Source organism: Columba livia, chromosome 2 (genome assembly GCF_036013475.1).
Source record: "Columba livia isolate bColLiv1 breed racing homer chromosome 2, bColLiv1.pat.W.v2, whole genome shotgun sequence".
NCBI classification, from domain to species: domain Eukaryota; kingdom Metazoa; phylum Chordata; class Aves; order Columbiformes; family Columbidae; genus Columba; species Columba livia.
The window spans coordinates 83,675,830-83,695,244 of record NC_088603.1 but is presented as its reverse complement, the minus strand read 5'-3'; the positions used below and the strand labels follow the sequence as shown (position 1 = coordinate 83,695,244).

General features: G+C 45.5%; 1 protein-coding gene across 1 annotated transcript in view; it reads right to left on the bottom strand.

Moving 5' to 3' along the window:
- Positions 1–15,336, bottom strand: part of MYO10 (myosin X) — a 162,180-nt gene extending 146,844 nt beyond the window's left edge. The window contains exon 1 of the mRNA XM_065052621.1: positions 15,013–15,336. Within this exon, the coding sequence (XP_064908693.1) occupies positions 15,013–15,033 (21 nt within the window). The 5' untranslated portion in view covers positions 15,034–15,336. The remainder of the gene's footprint in view (positions 1–15,012) is intronic.
- Between the last annotated feature and the right edge of the window lie 4,079 nt (positions 15,337–19,415).

The window sequence follows — 19,415 nt, the reverse complement described above, 5'->3', positions numbered from 1 at the left end:
AAAAATCTCCAATGCAACTTCAGAGTCAATTCTGTACATTTCCCCTACAAAGGTCACCAGTAGTAGATGTTCTTCTCTCAACACATGCCGTGCACTCCATCTGTAAGGAGTTGGCCTGATGGCATCATAAAAAAAAAATTAGAAATAATTTTAAAAATAATGAAGAATAAAAAAAAATAAAAATTCTAGCGTTCCAGGAACACATCTGCAATAAAAGCAGCTCTACAGTCAATGTACAAATCAATGTAACAATGATCCCGAGACGGATTAAAAACTGCTACTGAGTTGGACAAGTCATTTGTTAACAAAGCTGTATCTGTACGGAGAGCACAGAGACCCGATTGTGGCAGAGATTCCTGCCCGTGTCCCCGGCGGCTCGGACATGGCTGCAGAGGCCACCCCAGCGCTCCTGAGCAAAGGGCTGTTCCCCACCGGGGAGCGACAGCAGCCATGCAGATGGGCATGATCCCAAGTGTGAGAGGTAGCTTTGGGGAAGCTTGAGCCACGGTCACTACTACTCAATTTGCAACAAGTTCAGCTGTAATCACTTACTAGATATTAGTAATTTTGATGAGTTAAGTGGAGTTTTGGGGGTTTCTTGAGTCCCAGCAGGGATAGTGTTCACTGAGTAACACTGGGTTGGACCTTTAAAGATCATCTAGTTCACCCCAACCACCATGGTCAGGGACATCTTTCCCAAAATGTTCATTAACTGTCCCATGGCGAGCTTGGACTATGCTGTGTAGGAAGGCAAGCGACTTGTACCCAGCTAGAAGCCAAAACCACAAAGTATTTTGGAACATATATTACAACTCTTCTTTAATTCAGGTGTCCCACACTCACCCTGGCATTACCAGCCTTGCTGAATCAAGATCTCTACTTATTTTAAGCAGAGCAACACCCACCAGGAGCTAAATCTCCATGTCTCCCAATACTGAGAAAAGAAGGCTTAGGGCAGAGGTGTCAAACTCGTTTTCACCGGGGGCCAGATCAACCTCGCGGTTGCCTTCAAAGGACCGAACATAATTTTAGGATTGTATAAATGTACGAGTCATTACATTTATCCAGTCCTAAAATTAGTTCAGCCCTTTGAAGGCAAATGCGAGGTTGATCTGGCCCCCGGTGAAAACGAGTTTGACACCCCTGGCTCAGGGGAGACCTCATCACCACTTCCACTATTTAAAGGGTGGCTTCTTTGTAGAAGACAGAGACTCCCTTTTTACAAGGAATCACATGGAAAAGATGAGGGGTAATGGGTACAAGTTACTCCTGGGGAAATTCCAATTGGGCACAAAAGTGAAATTTTTCACAATGAGAACAATCAGCCATTGGAATAATCTCCCAAGGGAAGTGGTGGATTCCCCAGCATTGGTCACTTTTAAGATTCAACCAGACAGGGTGCTGGGCCATCTCATGTCGACTGTGCTTTTGCCAAGAAAGGTGGGACCAGATGATCCTTGTTGTCCTTTCCAACCTGATATTCTGTGATTCTATGGCATTATGCAAGTCATGGCATCAAGCTTTAAAAACCCAAGCCTCAACACTTTCTCTCACTGCTTCTTTTGGTTCATTACCTTTAGCCACGATCACATTGCTTAGCTATAGTTCACCGAACCCTAAAACACTCCTGTGCCTTTAAACCTAACCACCCCATGCTTTTCCTTCTCCAACAACTTCCCCCTCCTGCCCAGCCAGAAGCTGCTATCACAGCCGCTTATTTGAAAAGTGCCAACGTCTGCTGATAAGAGAAGCAAAGCTCACCATGGGGACGGATCTGCTCACCTCCGCTACCTGCTGCTTTGAAGAGACCTTTGTAACAGGCCTCTCAGCCGCTGGAGAGCTGCTCTGCAAAAAGCCACAACACGTAGGACACTCAAAGCCAAATTTCTTCTGTTTCAGGATGAACCCAAGCTCATTGCATCTTTATTATCACTTTCCAAAAATGAGCCTGAGAAGTGTAACATGTCCACACGTTGGCATTAAATGGGAGAGAGGACACAAGTGTCAATGCGTGGTCGGCCAACACTCAGACAGAAGAAATCTAGGTCTGAAGATGCACATCCCAGTTACACACCAGTGAAGTCAAAGTTAATTATTATTTAGCTATTCATGCGAGCCCCCAAGTTCCTCACTTAATCAGGCCGAAACACGCAGCCAAGTGTAAAAGGTAGCTGCTGCTTTAAACACAGACTTCAAACTAAAAATGTAAGTACAAGAAACCCAACGACACAGACTGCACAAGGTACCCCTCTGGAAAAGGTTAATCACAACACCTGGAGACTAGGAAAAGCTGTCTCCCCTCCCAAGATGCTCTCAAACCCCATGGGGAGCCCCTGGGGTCTTCAGGGCTCCATCAGGGTCCCCGGGGGAGTCTCAGCTACTTCAGGCTGGTGTGTGGCATCCTCCTCAACACAACAGCACGTGACCCCAAGGAAGAAAATCAGCCTGCTCCTTCACAAGGTCACAAACCAGGTGTTATTTTCCAAAAGACAAGACCTACTGACCCAACAGGTACACATTAGCTAATCCCTACACGAGGGGTGTCAAACCCATGTTCACTGGAAGCCACATCAGCCTCATGGTTGCCTTCGAAGGGCCCAATTTTAGGATTGTATAAATGTAGGAGTAGTTACTGTTTCCACATTGCTGACATGATTACAAATATTTTAAAAATTTTAGAACAAAATTCACTGTTTTATCAAAACTGTAAATGTACTGACAGAATGGTGACACTGCCCTGCAGGGAATACAACTTATTAAAAGTGAAATTATTCACAAATTCATGTATTTATTTCAGACTGGGGCCAAATAGCTTTTGCCATTTATGCAAGTATACTTGAAGATGTTTCTTTGAGCAGAAAAAAGCACAAGTGCAGCTATTTTTAAAGCTATCTAAAAAATGGCAGGGCATGACATACCTTGCTTTTCACTACACAGTAAAGATGAAAAACTGGAACAACCTCTCTCTTTTATCCATCCAAGAGCCTAAATGAGTAACTCTATTTATAGCCAGTAACGGTTACCACTTCTGAACTTATTTTTTCTCCTCCACAAATCACCTTTCCAGCACGGAATTTAAACTTTCAGCTATTCAGATACTTTTGTTAGTTTTACTCTGCATGACTTTTGAGCTGTCAAACACCTTCCCCAGTCATTGAAAAATAAACACATAGCCATTTTCTTGTTTACTGTTTCAGTTAATTCCAACTATTATACATAAGGCAGAAAGAGGGATCAGATATACAAACCAATGGGGTTTTTTTGCTTTTACACAATCTGAAGCAACTCAGTGTATGTTTCCTCCAGCTGCACCAAATAATTTACTTGTATTTAAGAAATGAGAAAAAGCAGGTGCAATATACAAGAATGTTAGATAACATCAGCATTAGCAAAGAATGACAGGTTAATATAAAAAGAAGGCACAAATACAATATTTAGATCCGCACCTGTGAAGACTACAAGGTATTATTTACCTCTATCCCTCTTCTCTTTGTTGGTAATAGGGAAAGGAAGCAACAGCACCCAGCATTACAGCTGGAGTACAATAAACTGTCAGCAAGCTAAATAAATATGCACACCCACAAAAGCAGCAGCAGCTTATAGAGCTATAGCTTTGAGCTTATTGACACAGCCTTTTCTTTTTTAAAGCACAGACAAGGATCATCCTAGCTTCCAGGTGGCCTCAGACCCTTCCACGGGTGAAGATGTGAAGAGCGGACTTCCCAATGGTCCCAAGCACAGGATGCCTCCAGCAGTCTCAGGTAAAGGTCTTGACATGTCACAAAGACCTCTTGAAATTTCTCTCTCTTTCAACAATTACAAAGATCTGATAAAAACCCAGGTGTTTCCTGAAGAACAAGGGGTAGCATCACAACTGCTCTTCTGGACAGAAAGAGCCACTGCTGATTACTAGGTACTCTGATACAGCATCTGGAACAAAATTAGGGGAAAAGGCAATCACATGACAACAAAAAGTAGGAATTCCAGTGTCAGTAAAACTAAAAAGGGCAATTTTTCCTCCAATAATATTGCCACTAACAGAGCAGTACTAACAAATGCCAAAGTCCTACTTGTTAGCACATACATAACTGCAGCTTTCTTGAGAACAACCCCAGATTTCTCCAATAAGCCGATGTGAAACTATCCGGAAGCATGTCATTGCAATTTAAAAAGACAAGCCTAAAAAGCGAGACTTTCCAAAATGTTAGCATTTACAACACCAGAGGCCCAACCAGAAAAAAAAAAAAAATACTCAAAACCTACAGCTAGGAAAACTCCAGCTGTCCTCAGGACAGCAACAGAAGATTATTCTCTGATTTTGACAGACATTGTGAGACCAAAAGAAGTTTAATTGATGCATTTTAAAGCAGTAGCTATCAGACATCCTTCTCCTGTCCAACAAGGAGACCTCTTTGAGAAGCCGTCCTGCTAAAGCATCTGCTCCCACGCAGAGCCTGACGCCAGCTCCTCTCCTCAGCTTCTCCCAGGGCACCTCGGGCGATCCCCGCAGCAACGTGACCCATCACCTGCTGCTCCAGGTGTCCAGACCTTTGCTGCCTTGAGCCCGAGATGCCCCTTCAATTTAGCCACAGATTAACACACACCCACTCTTCTTTCCCAATGAGAGGTGGCTCCCGTCTACATGCAGAGCGGTTGGCACATCCCCGTGCTCCGGGACAGCTGCAGCTGATGCTGCCTACCAAAAACTCTGATGCCTTCCAGCAGCGAAAAAAAAATCCCAGGAAAACAGCAAAGCTTTTGTGGCCTCTCTGACTGCATAAAGGGACAGTGCACTTTTATCAAATATTTGCAAGCAGTATAAAGGAGTGTTTCTGTAAGCAGCACACAAGTTCAAGAAATCAGAATTTAGGATTACAGCTTGCATTTGCCCTACTCCAGAAGCACCTGGAACACAGTACACACTGAATCACTACCCAAAGAAAAAGGATCCCATGACTCAACGTTTTCCCTTTGCACCTAATAAGAACTGCTAAGGAACAAGCCACTGACAAAGGACCGGTGGACGCTCACAACAAAATGCACAGACTTGTGTACCACCTTCTGTCCTCCACCAGCTAGTGATGGCATCTCCAGGTCAACTGCATGCTACAAAGGCATCCTACTGACAAAGGTGTAACAATACGGTATTTCATTACATTGCAATTGTGTTTATTCCTGAGCTTCTGCATGAAAAACCCAGGGAGTTTACTAGTGCACACAGGCTGTAGTCATTTAAGGTACTGAATAACCAAAGCAAAATGATGGCAGAAATAGTGCAATGGAAACACAAATTCAAAATAAAGAACCTCAAAACTAACACAAAACAGAGAATTGCCCTTTTGCTGCAAGTGTTGCACAACTCTATGCCAAAATCCCATCTGCCATCTGTTAAAACTTCTCAGATTTGGTATGCAAAATGTTAGAAATGTAATTGCAACAGGAGAAAAAAAAAAGGGGGGAGTCTGCTGCGCAAATTATATTTTCTAGCACAGATTGTCTGTGCTCGTTCACTCCTGAAAAGAGCTTATCAAGTATCATGCAGCAGAATCCGACTCTGGGAGTTTCAACAACAAAGAGTTCACTTCATGAGACACTCCTCCTGGTACACGGTCTGAAAAGCAGCAGGAAATGCCACCCTTCAAAGCTCTGCTGTAAACGCCGCTCTCATTCTCTTCAGGGAATATACTAACTGATTGCACACACCAAACCAACCCAGCCATCATACCCATCACCAGGGAACTGTAATGAGGAGATAAACCCTAATCACACAGCCACAGTCTATATTTAATAAGGGGAAGAGATTCGAGAAGACAACCAACAAAGCAAGAAGTCTGACCTACGGAATCGACATCTAATCCTCGTCCTGAAATGACCTCCGGCATCCTGCCAACTTGGCTCCTTTCTGAAGAAAATAAAAATATACCCTAACCAAGATATGCAGTTGGGTTTTGACCCACTAGAATGGTCAAACAGAAATTATCTCAACTGCTTCTGTAAACCAGATGGGTACATTAAACAAAGGGATTTGACTTTTCCTCAGGATAAACAATTTCATAAGAAAAACAATCCCGTTCTCTTAACAAATATATTTAACTTCATCTGAGTAAACATTTCAATGGCACACTAAACAACAGCAACTAAATTAGGACCAAATAATCCATTTCCGTTAATGCTATAAACATCAATACTTTTTCAAAACAAGGAATAAACTTCTCTTATCTCCTGTCCCCAAAACCAGGACAAGTTCGGCTGAATGCAAAGTGAAGGCTGAGAATCTTTCCAGAGAAATCCTACATTTCTGTAAGCAAGAAAGAGAATAGACGCATGCAGTGCACAACATCAAAGCCACACAAGCCTTCACCAGTAGCACCACCTTCATAGTTCAACATCATTTCAACAGCTACAGAAATGATTTCTCCAGATGCTGAAAAGTTCATCAAAATAAGTTTTATAAAGCCTTTTGAAGGGTTGTTAAGAGGGAGAAAGAGGGCCAAGAAGTTTGGGGTGTTAACTTTGATGACAACATTGAGAAATACTCAGCTTTGTAATTCCAGCTGGCCTTAATGGCAACTAGCTCTCATCAAATATTTCAGCCTCAGGTCCCTACCCAAGGTTAAGCTACAGGCACCAAAACCAATCCTGACTTGGAGACCATGATGGCAGGCTTGGGCAGCAGGGCGCCACTCTGCCAGCATAACCATGTCCAGTAGACAGGAACATAAGAAACAACCCAAAAAACCCTCAGTACTTTTAATAACTACTCCAGTGTAGAAAGCCCTTCAGTAAAGCCGCTCAGGGTGGGAAAGTAGCTGTGCCCTCAGGGAAAAAAGCAACAACCAAACATTCTCCTCTGCTAAGGCATCCTTACAGCATCTCCCACAAGGCACTCCTCAAAACAGACTTGTATTAAGACACTCCTGTATTGCTGGCCTATAATAAAGGATTATGAATAATCTCCTAAGAATATATAGGAAGAAGCAACACTAACTCATCAAAGTGCTCTCAGCCTTCTATTTCCTGAGTCCTCCCACCGCAGCCGTTCGCTCTGTGTGTGCCATCGGCCAGGATCACGGGTGAAGGCCGAGCCTGGCTCCGCAAGTCTGCTGCGGAGCTCTCCTCTTCCTTCCTTTCTCCCTCATTTGGAACAAAGCAAAAACAAAACCCAAATAAATTCACCAGAAGATTTAAAGATAATATTGATTTCTTTAGTATTCAGTTTTACTTAGTATTCACCCAAAACTTTCTTGTGAGGCTCTCTAAGAGATGAGGATTACGCAGTTTCAAAGAAAAGAAAGTCTGATACCCTAAACCAGGCAAAATGCCTCACTGAAGCAATTTAAGTATCTGCTAAAATGTATTAACATACAAATACGGGAATCTTATTCAACACTGAAATCTGCCTAGCCACTGGATGGTATAGGAGATTGGTAAAGTCTGTCCTCCAGGATGTTTTCCTTCAGCATGCCATTAATCCTAGAAGGAGTAAAACGTATTATACTGACTCCCACATTCCGGCTCCGCTCCAGTGTTCTTACAATCTACCCACTGGGGGCAGAGCCACTGAGACATACAAGAAACCCAGCTTAATATGTATTGGATCTGAATTTTCAGTGCAAGTTCAGAAGAGCACGCAAGTGACCGGTACCTTTCACTTTTCAAGACTTCCTTCCATAAAAAAGAGTAAACTGTGAAGTTTTCCTCAAAGCCTTAAAAGGGCTGGAGTGCTCTTTGAATTTATTTTTCCAGTTACTGACTGTGGCTTCTCATTCTTAGTGAAGAATAACTACGCACAATCGCTAGTTAGGAGAAATTACAAGATCTCACATGGAAAATGTGTTAAAAGCCCTACTACAGAAGAGTTAACACAAAATGGAAATGTTAACTTTCGTCAGTAAAATCGAAAATACACCAGTTTCTGCTATGCTTCAAATCTAAGAAAAATAAGGTCTGCTCCTAGTAAGTTACTCAACAAGGAAAAAGGGATGTTATCAAGTTCCTCCAACATCACTCATGTCTGAGATTTCAATGAAAAAAAAAAAAAACCTTTCTAAATTTTTTAGCAAATAAGAAGGCTTTTACAGGTTAGGTTGAAAAAACAGTCATTTGGCCCCAAAGGAAGCAGCACCCAAATAAAGCTCAAGTATTTACATTTACGAGTAAAACAAGCACAAGGGGGAACATGTTTACAGCCGAAACAACAGGGCAGTCTTCCCCAGTCAGTCACTGGTTTGCAGCGGGAATGTGTCCAGCCAGTCGCAGTGTCTATAGAACAACACTGGGCAGAGCAGGACACCCCTCCGACTCAGCTCTGCTCTGGCTGTCCTGCTGAGGACATCAAGGACAAGCTTAAATGGTGTTTGGACCTACATGAGATGACAGCCTTGATCACTGACTTTGCAGAAATGAGTATAGGATTGGACAGTACATTCTCTCCCAACATCCTCCTACTTCTTAGAAGTGGATTTAGAAATACTAGTAATCTTCACTAATTTCTTCTAACAAACCTTTCCCATTATACTTTTCCAATATAATGCTCATACTTTCCATGTAACAAACCGGTAGTTTCTTCTTCAGCATGGATATAGCTTATTTCATAAGGCGGATCTGGAGGACTGGTATTATCAGTTCTCACTCTGCATTCAAACTTTGAAAAGTCCTGTCTTTAAAAAAAATGGAGCATTTGAGCTACCTAATGAACTTCTAACCAAAACGATAATTCACTTAACCTTTCTTAATCAGAGGGTTGTCCAAAACAAAGATGCATGACAGTAAGTATGACCAATAGAAAACACATTTCAGACATTTTGCACCAATAATACCTGAACAACAGTAATTTGCCCGTAACTGTTGCCCCAAGAGCTAGCCATCCTCCCTCCTGTCTCACTAGCTGGTTAAAATGTCACAAAATGATAAATAACAGGAAGGCCAAGAGAAATGAGAATACCTAAGCCATGACCCTCTCATGGAAGCTTGAAGTCATAGTCAATCTAGCAAGTTTTGAGGTCACATCCCAAAACTTGTAAAGCAGCCACAACTAGTGACTTAAGGCTGATCATTTTTTTTTCCCCTTAGCAAAAGTCTTAATTCACAGTGACTTTCTACCTCGTGCACTTCTACTGGGGCTCCACCCAAAACTACTTTCCTGGCTCAGACCACAGCTGGGGACTGTGATTCACTAAGGAAAATACCAGCCCCACGGCCAGAAAGGCTGGGCAGATCAAAATACCCAGACAACACGCTTCCCTCCAGAACTGCGATGGGCATGAAGTCACCATGCTGGGCATGCAAGGGATGGAGCTGCTGCTCCCACCTCTTGCAGGAGACTGTGGCACCTTCTACAGGGGCTCCGTTCACCTAAGAGATGTAAAAGGACATTTCTCTTGCTAGAAGTTGGGGTTTTTTTTAAGTTACACCAATATTCACTCCCCTTATTAAAGGAGGAGGCGGGGGGGAAGGCAAGCGTGCTATTCACTTGCTAGGAGTTAGGTCTGGAATTGTTCTGTGCAGACACAGTGACACTATACAAATACACACACACACATATATACATGAAGCTATTGATCTGACCTACCGATTCTCCTTGAGCTATCTTCTAAAGCCAAAAACCAGATTCATTAGACTATATTGGTTTTACCAAGCAGAAACCCAAGATTTGGCTACAATCACCACAATGGAAGCACAACGTGGTACAAGTGAACCAACCAACAGCATAATAACTGATTAAGGGCCCCAAACTCTTCTGTCCTTTGCAGCACACAGGGGCAACAAGGGCAATGAAAAGAAGCAACACAAAAAGCTCAAGCACCCCTTCCTTTCTGCATCCCTCTCTCCTACAAAGTCATACTCTCCAACCTCCACAGAACCACAGAAAAAAAGAAAACAACTAACCATTTCAGTGAGGTGTCACCAGATGGAAAAGCCAAGGCTCAGAATCAGCCAAGACTTCTGTAATGGTGGGGGTTCCACAGCTCTCCTGCAGCTGGATTCTGACTGAACATACCTAAAAAGCCACAAGCAGACAGTGCACAATGTAGAGCCTCTATTGCTAATTTCAATAGTTACGTGTTTTGCAGCTTTAAGAGAATTCTTGTGTCATTTTACAATATTTGTGGTGCCAGCAGGGCTGCTAGGCTCCAGCCCAGCAACAACGTCTACGCTTCAGTTGCACAAATCTATCTTATGAAAGGCATATGTGAAGTACATGTAGTAGCCAGTTAGGACGACGAGCTACTGATGGGTTGAACACGATTTCCTGACTTACAGAAACAAACCTACAAAAGCTTTCCCTTCTGTCTGACTCAGTAAGGTGGTCCTGAGTCCCCCTGAAACGTTTTCTGCTCAAAACGTAACGCGCTCTAATTAACCTAAAAATAACTCCTGACAAAACAGCCATCCGCTTCTAAAAAAAAACTAAACATGAGAAGTAGTCACAGCTCAGAAACTTTGAAAAATGCAGCCAAAGTCAATAGCCGAGAGAGGCACCGTTCCTTCTTGGCATGGCTCTGGTGCTCAGAAGTCCTCCAGAAATGTAACCTTTATGCCACCACTGAAGGGATGATGGTTTTGCCCCACTGGTCTGAAATGCCGCTTTGCTAGTGGAAGCTACATGACCATCTCAAGCCGGAACATCACACCCGCGCTTGTGCTACCAGTGATACGTTTTTAACATAAACCAGGAGACCTCAGAGACTGTCCTAAAAGTGTAAGCTACGCTGCACAGCACAGCCAAAACCAATTTGTATCGATGCCAAAATTTATAAACATCACCAGATTTTCACGCTCAGAGCAGAAACTTGGCAGTGCCAAGGTGAGGCTGTTGCAGGGTGCCATGGGCCTGTCAAAGGTCTCCATGAAGGGCTCCGTGCTGGAAGGTAGTGATCTTCCACACACCACAGCATGGGAGCACCAAGGAAAAGTCTGGCACAAGCTGTGTATCCAAAATCAGAGCTTCCAGGCTCAGCAGATACCACCTCTGACAGCCCCCTGAAGCTAAGTTCAAAGCCTCAGGATTAATTTTTGCCCATAGAGGGAGGTTTAACACTTTCTCCTTCACGACGCACGCTGGGAGCCCTGCCCTTAAAACGGGGTACAGAAGAAAATATGTTAACTGTGGAAAGCAGAAACGAAGGAAATCATTCTAAGTTCAAGGTACCAGCAGTATTGCTAAAAATGAAAGCATGCTGGACACAGAGCATCTGCTGTACGTCACAGGAGGCTGGCCTGCAGTTCCCAACAAACCTCTGCAACATCAGAGAAATATCAGTAGGACCTCTATGATTACGATAATGCTTTTATAATGCTCTCCTTCAACAACATGTAACCAGACATGCTAGACAGAAGGCAGAAGCCACGGTTGTTATTCCTCCTTATCTGCCAGTTGTGGAAATTAAGGGCGGAAGAAAAAAAAGCTCAGCAGCAACTAAAGGCAGACAATCCCTGCAGCCACCACTATGCGGACTGTGCTACAAGCTCCCCAGGAGCTGACCACCAGCTCAGACGGCAGGTTTGGACAAGATGACCTCCAGAAGTCCCCCCGCCAACCTCAACCACTGTCTGACCTCAGCTGGGCCAGCAACCGCCACGCTCCTCCTGTGACAAGGACGGCGATCACAGTTCAGCGGCACACACCATATATATTGGGCAAACCGGCTCCCCGTGTGGGAGGAAGGTGAATCTTCTGCATCCACTTTCCCTGCTGCCCTGGTCAGCACTGCTTGGGAACTTCAGATGCTGAAGAGGCAGTTTGAGTTTCCCTCTCCCGCCACTTTTGTGCAAAATTTCTTCATGTTCCTTCTCATCTTGAAATGACTCTCCTCCTTCCCTCATGGCATACATCCATTTTTTAGCAGGGATATATTCTATTTGCAAAAAATAAGTCTGACCTCAGCTACCACAGGAGACTGCTCCCTTGCAAGCACCCTAGCTGTTGCTAAAACATATGGGAACAATTTTTTCAGGCTGTTTTGAGCAACACAGCCAAATGGCTCTATTTATTGTACACATCCATACTTTTAATTCTGAGTATGTATCTCTGGGATTTCTACAGGTTTTAACACTTTATATATGAAAATATGACTATGTAAATACACTGAAAAAGTTATAATTCCACCACTGACCTTCCTTCAAGCATCAAAAGGTAGCACAGATCAATCAACAGCCTGAAAGAGTTTTTAAAAGCCTCAGAAAACACTTATTCTCTGTATTTAGAATAGGACCTTGTAAATATCTTCCAGCAATAAAAGCATTTTGGGAAGTAAGGTCCAAGGCCAACTCTTCTAGCCTAATTATTTACTCAGATGATTTTTTTTTCATTGGCTGAGTTAGAAAACTAGACAGGGATGGAAATTGAGGCTCATCTGCAGACAGGTACAACCACTTGTCATCCTATAAGAATAAAAGCTAAGAATACTAAGAAATAGCCAAAAAGCTGTTAAGTCTCGGCTGATGGGAGCTTGGTGTTACTCCACTGAACGTGGCAAGTCCCAACAGGAACCCCTCCTCTGTGACAGGCGCGTTCCTGCACTCCGGCAGTATCTGACCCAGCTGCCTCCTTTTGTTCCAGTGAGCATCGTCCTATACTGAGAGCAGGTTACAATCCGCATCTAACTATGGAAAAATACAGGAGAAATAGTAATGCAGGTTTGGGGTTGTTTGGGTTTTTTTTCTATAACACCTTTTAGTTCGTTGGACAATGTTCTTCTGCAACAGCCAGACTTGAAGACACTCCTGCTTCTAGCGCAGTGAATGGAGCCTTCTTGGTAATTTGGAGGAATGACTCCTGTGGAGTCCTAGCATACACCCTTCTCAACAACCAGCTTTTCTCAGAAAACACAATTGTATCAGCGGACTCACACCACTGCTGAAGGAAAGCAGAGCAGACCAGGCCGGCTACCTGTGCCCTGCACTCAGCTTCCTCTTTCATCCACACGCTACAACTTATTTGAACGAGAACAATAATTCTCCCAGATAACTCAGCAAATATTTTCATAAAGAGCAGCTGCAGGATGTCTGCCTCGCACAAATTAAATTATCCTGCTAGTGGCTCGATCCAGCGCCTTCAACGGTCGTTTTCCATGGTAGCTGGGTCAGGCCCAGTGCATTTCTGCTATTGTGCCTTATGCACACGCTCCAGTGTGAGGAAAGGAAAATGTTGATACTTATGGGTAGGAATTTGGATGCAGATTAAAGTCAAGGTGCTATATTTACTGATCTTCTAAAGTAATATCGCTATGTTGAAAGCGAGTAAGAGTTCTTAAGAAAGATCAAAGTCTGCATGCAGTAACCACAAATTAACATAAATACATGCTGAAATACTAACACAGACTGGCAAAATTTACGTGCTTTTTCCCTAGGGCAAGTAATTTTGGCTAATAATGGAGTCAAAACCATTAAAACTCTTCTTCACCTTTATGTAGGGCACGCTACTGTACTTTGTGTCAGAGCGAATGACTCTTCAGATTAATTTTGCAAGACTAGGCTAATACTACCATATTGCTCACGGCTTGCAAGCTTTTGAAAGGTGAGGGCTACATCCTCTACAGGAAAAAAAAAAAAAAAAGGCAATATTGCTACTTAATTCAGACTTTTTGAAAGTTAATCCTGCGTTTCTTCCTTCTTATTGCACTTGACAGAACTTTTGTTGTCTGACAAATGAAAAGCTAACAAGCAGTAAGGTGTATGACGTTCTTTTGTTTGACTAATTACTATTTCGGTAAACAGATCACCTATTTTCCTTGTGGAAGCCTCAACAGCAGCCCTGAGAACAGGAGGCAAGTTATTCATGAGGGCAAAGGACATTTTTGCAGCTTAATCACAGTCCTGTAAAACAGATGCCGGCTCTGTATTTACAACCCTGACAGTGCAACTGCTTCAGCAAGGGGTGCGATTAAAGCAATCATGCAGTCACCAGAAGTCACGACCCAGATGCAGGCTTTGCCAGCAGTCTACAGGCACAATACATGCACAGAGCAGATGCATTAATACCGGACGCCTTATGTTCATAAGACTGTGTTGATACTAAACAGGCCATACCGATTTGATAAAACATCACAGTAAAAATCTCAGTTTAGACCAGAAGAGGACCAAGTTTTGATTTTTAGCATTTATCCAGAGTAAGCAGCAATGTGTCTTTCCTTTAGTTTCCTTACCTGACATGACGAAGTTGTCAAGACCCACAAGATAATGGTAAAGCTCAAACTACTTTCAAGACTTAAGTCTCATTGCTTTGCATTGTATATTGGAAGATTTTGTCTACACTTAGTAGCATATACTTAATAAGCAGACTTAAAAACAAAAAGACTGCCCAACAACAGCTTTGCCTCTGAAACCTCTATCATTTGAAGCCTCACATGGCCATGCAGGATGGAAAAAGTGGAGTCCCCGGGTTTCATGCCGGGAATCCCTGAGGAGGGAGCTCCCCATTCCTCACCCCAAACACCGTTTTAGCGGCCGCCACGCCGCCGGCAGCAGGGGCGAGAGCAGGGGAGCGGACAGGGACCCGCAGCAGCCCCACCGGAGCCCAGGGCAGCCCCGCCGGAGCCCAGGGCAGCCCGCTGCCCGCAGGGGACCCGCCGCGGCGGGAAGTGCCGCCGCCGGGCGCGGGGGTTCAGGGGCTGGGGAGCTCGGGCGGCGCGGCGGGGAAAGCCGCAGCTCCGGCGCCTCCAGCCCCTGCCCGCTCTAATGAGCCCCAATTAAAGCCGAGGGCCCCCCCGGTGGAGAGCGGCAGCAGCCTTCGCTTCAGCTCGGCGGCCTCCAGTTCCGCCCCCGCTCGCAGCCCGAAAAGCGCCTGGTAATTTGGGGGAGCTGTGCAAGGGGCGCCGCTCTCCCCCGCCCGCTCACGGAGCGCCCACCCCGGAGAGGCTGCTCCTGCGAACTCCCTGCAAGCCGAGGCACTGGAGGGAACACAGGACACTTTTCGAGAGCCCTTTGCCGCTCTGCTGCCAGCTCTTGCCCCTCAGAGCGACCCCACGCCGGAGAAGGGGAAGGAGGAAGGTCCCGCCAGCCCGCGCTCACCTCCGCCAAGAAGTTGTCCATGGTGGCCCCTCGGCCCGCCCGCGGGTGCGCAGCGCCGGTCCCCAGCCGCGCACCATGTGCTGCTGCCCTGCCCGTCTCGGCTCGGCCCCACCGAGCCGCCTCAGCCGCCGCGCCGCTCCATCGCGCCCCAGCGCCGGCACCAGCCCGCAACCTTTGTCCGCCCGCCCCCTCAGAGCCGCTCGCACGGGCGGTCCCGGCAGCGCATTGCCGCCGCTGGGAGCCGGGGGAGGGGGGTGAGGAGGAGGAGGAGGAGGAGGAAGGAGGCTCCCGCTGCCGCACGCTGCTGCCCCGCGCCCGGGGCCGCCCCGTCCCGGCGGGGCAGGGGCAGAGGCGGAGCCGGGGCCGCGCCGCTGCCTGCGCCGCGCTCAGCCGCGCCCCCGCCCCGCCCCGCCCCGGCCCGGCCGGAGCGCAAGCAGCGACCCCCGGGCGTCTCCCCCGTCCCGTCACGCTGCTCTTCCTCGGTGCGGGGGCACTGGGGGGCGCGTATCGTTCCGCCCGCCGCGCCGGGGCGGCTGGTCGGGCACGGCAGCCGCCTCCCAATGCGGCGGAGTCAAAGGCGTGCGGGCACTGGAGAGAAGCGAGAGGCTCGGCGCCGGTGAGAGGGTGCGCTGCGCTCCACTCCACTCCCTTGTTCTGCCACACAAAGCCACGCGAAGCACCGCCATCCAGCAAAAGTTACTGGCGGAGTTAAGTGTCATTTGAAGAACATATACCTGCAGGCTTCCGTGGCATGCAACAAGCTCTTGTTTAAGTTTGTGGCAAATAGCCATACCCTGGTTCCTTTTACTAAATACATACTGCAACAGCCATTACTTCACACTGAGAGAACAGCGCAGATGAAAATAGGCATAGGGCCACCTCCTACAGCGTCACTGGGCTTCATTCAGCAGCTCTCTCTAAAGCTTTTGCAGTCCTTTAGGTTTCTGCAAAGCAGATATAGAGTCTTCATTTTTTGGAAATACTTCTTGTTCATCATTTTCTTTCTTGCGCTACAGTAAATAACAGCACAAGGAACACGGCAAAATACAGTCAAATCTTGCAGATGTGAGCCTATTTCATTCACATTACAGAAAGAAATGTACAAAACATAAGTTAGAGCCATAAGGAACATGAGTGAAGTTTCTGGTCTTTTTGTTGCATCAGAATCCTAACATTGCTTTGGGAGCTTGAACATGTGAGTAGTGGTACAGATTAGCCCTTGATGTCGGAAATATTCACAAGTATACCACTCTAATTTTTTTAAGGTGTCACAGGAGCTAGTGTGTAGAACACAAAATGGCCATCTTCTCTAAATCAGCAGCTCCTCCCAGATAGCCTTGCCGTGGCCAGCCACCACTGCTCCTGGCAGCAAAAGTGGGAACGCTTACCACCTTGCTTGTAGCCCAGCACAGCATCCCCCATGCAGCATCCCTGTTGCAGGTTGCCAGGCCCAGGCAGGAGACATCCTGTAGGACACTCTGCAGCCTCCCAGGGCGGTCCGTTCTCTTGCCAACCTCCCTAATTGCTACAACCATGTATACCAGTTGTACCTTCCTATGGTTGCTCTGAAACTCAAGGTTTGCTCAGGATTTCACCTGAATTGCCCTGGCTATGCAGTACCAACTTGCAGTGAAGTTAGCCTAAGGAGTTATTCCACTGTAGCTTATATGTACAGATTCCAATGTGGAAGCTCTGTAACTCTATTCCAAACTATTGCGCTTCTAAAGTTACTCTAGGGAAATGGGTTTTTTTCCACAATCGTTGTGCCAGAAAGCTTCCCCACTCAGACAAGTCCTAATCTGGGGAGGGCTGAGTCATATCAGGGGTATTTATTAAGTTATTTTGACTTCTGATTGAGTACTTTGTTTGACACCATGCTATTGGAATGTAACGCACAAGTCTGGCTACTGCATTGCACGTACTGAGGTCTATGAAGTACAACAACGTAGGAATTCATCAAAACTTTGAATCTGCCATCCAATAAGCAGCCTGTGTTTTTTTCAAATTAGTATTTCGGTAAATTACAAGAAAACTTTACTAATAGAATACCAAGGGCCAGATTTATGCAGCCTAAAAGTATATCACAGAAAGAATGAGTGTTCTCTTTGTGGTGTGGATATATTGCAAAAGACTGTAAAATTCCTAAGGCTTTTCTTAGGATTTAGAACAACTGCAAAGAAGCACAACCAGGAGGGGTCTAGGAAGAGGGATCTGGGGAGCGGAGAAGGAGGGCGGAGTGGCTTGTAAAGTCACTCCAACAAACTTCTTCCTTTCCTCCTTCTTTGTCTTCTCATGTTAGTCTCGCTCACAGTTTGTAAGGATTAGCATCTGTGTTTCATAGGAAAGGGGTTTTGAAACACGGCATTTCCTTTTCCCGCTCAGAAAATGACCCCAAACTGGTTTCTTACTTATTTTATGCAATTGTTTTGGAATTTGGAAAACCCCACAGATAGGCTGTACAAAGCTCCATACATCCATGAACATCTGGGGACTTGGCCAGTACTGCACAGCTCCAATTTTCTTTTAATCGGTAGAAATTCCTTCACTGATTGTGTGCCTAAGGTAAATTACTTCCTTTTGAAGCTGCTCACATGTGTGCTGTCTCAGTTTTCAGGACGGGTAGGGACCAGGAACAGACCAAAGGCTCAGCTCCACCTCCTCAGTGGGACACCTCCTTCCTGGTTGCAAAGGTCTTTCCACCTTGTGCAGGCAGTCAGTGGTGGCCCGGGGGCCCCTTTCCCCCAGCCTCTCTCTTGCTTTGCACAGTACAGCTTTGGCATTTGCTGGATTTGCTTTACTCTCAGACAGTCTGTCAGACCATTTTAATATTCCTCACTTGAATGTTCTGCATAACGTGGGTCAGGTCACATCGTCACCCGGCTTTTCTGGCCTTCCTTCCCTCTATCAGTAGTTGTTGAAGTCCACAATTGTCCAAAATGTCTGACAAAAGACAGACATCTTCTTCCTTAGCTCCAAAGTACTTTTAGCAGCTTCAACTTTCCTAAGACCCAGGGCTTTTAAAGCAGACTTCAACCACCCCTATCTCTGTCAACAACTAGAAACCTCCCATAGCATGCAGCTTGCTCCGTTTCTGCTCTGGAGGGAAAACCAGCTTACCGTCTGAAGGCCAGTTATCTATAAATTAGAAGTTTCACTTGAGCTGCGCTTCTTCACAGGGAATTTCCACAGACCAAATTTATAGGACCTTTTAAAGATTTATTGCACGTGTACTTATGACAAAGTTCATAGACATGATTACATCCCAAGAAACCATTAACTCATTCAGTACCTCGAGCACACTTGGTCAAATTCTAGATGTCCATTTTTCAAAGTAACTTTCTCCCCCCATTCTCATCTGCCAAAACTGTCAGAGCACAGTGGGGGCTGGTGGCTCCCTAGGGCTGGAAGTGTTGGGGGCTCCCTAGGTGGGTGAGGGCAGAGCCTGCCAGCCAGGGCCCATCCCACCACCCCAGCCAGGCGCAGGGCAGCTGGAGTGCACCAGCCTATGGGCAGGGTGGGGAGAGTCTCAGGGGGGTGGACAGAGACAGTCAGGGCTTGCAGTGCCCTTGGGGCCATGACAGTAACTGTGTCTGAAACCAAATTGTTCTGTTACAAGTCTCACGTCTTACTGTCCATGATGGTGGCCTCTGTGCATGTCACAAATCTTGCTCCCTGTTCAATAAGCAAGCACTTGTTTGATTGCCCCAACATCACTACAAAATCTGTAGTGGGCATCTTTGCACTGAAAAGCTTTATATTCTATGTGTTTCTGAAAAGGCTGATGAGTTTTCGTTACATGTATGTGATGCTTTATTCTTGCCTGGCCTACATTACCTTTATAGTTGCCATTTCTCAGCAGTAGTATCGTTGAACTGAGATGATTTTAGCTTTTGCATGCCTGCCTGTTTTTTGCACGAAAGCTTCCCCTTTGCATCACCCTCTGGAGCTTTCCTTTCTCTACTGACTGCACTGAAGTAGGTTATCTGCTTTACTCCATAGCACCGTTACCCCTTCTGTCGGACATGTGGATTATTTTCAGTCAAAGATTTAAATGATAGATTTAGTTAATATAGTCTTATTAATGGAAATGAGCCTAAATTAAAGTTTTATGCTCACCAACATGAGGCGGTGTGTTTCTTTACTCCCAGTTTAAGGCCTCGTTTAATCCAGTGCTATCTCCAAAATATGCTTTCAGATTTTTCCCCTTGAGGTCTTCATCCATGGCATACCTCAAATTCAAAGTGGCTTTGCATATAGTCTACACTTCTGGTAAGAATTCCTGTTTCTTTAAATTTACTCCAGAAGAAGAGCGTAACCACTACTTGTGTTTATTCTCTGGGGCTGCTATTGCACTTGTGAGCTCCAGTCAGATTTCAGCTAACTTTTGGTAAACAAGATGTTTG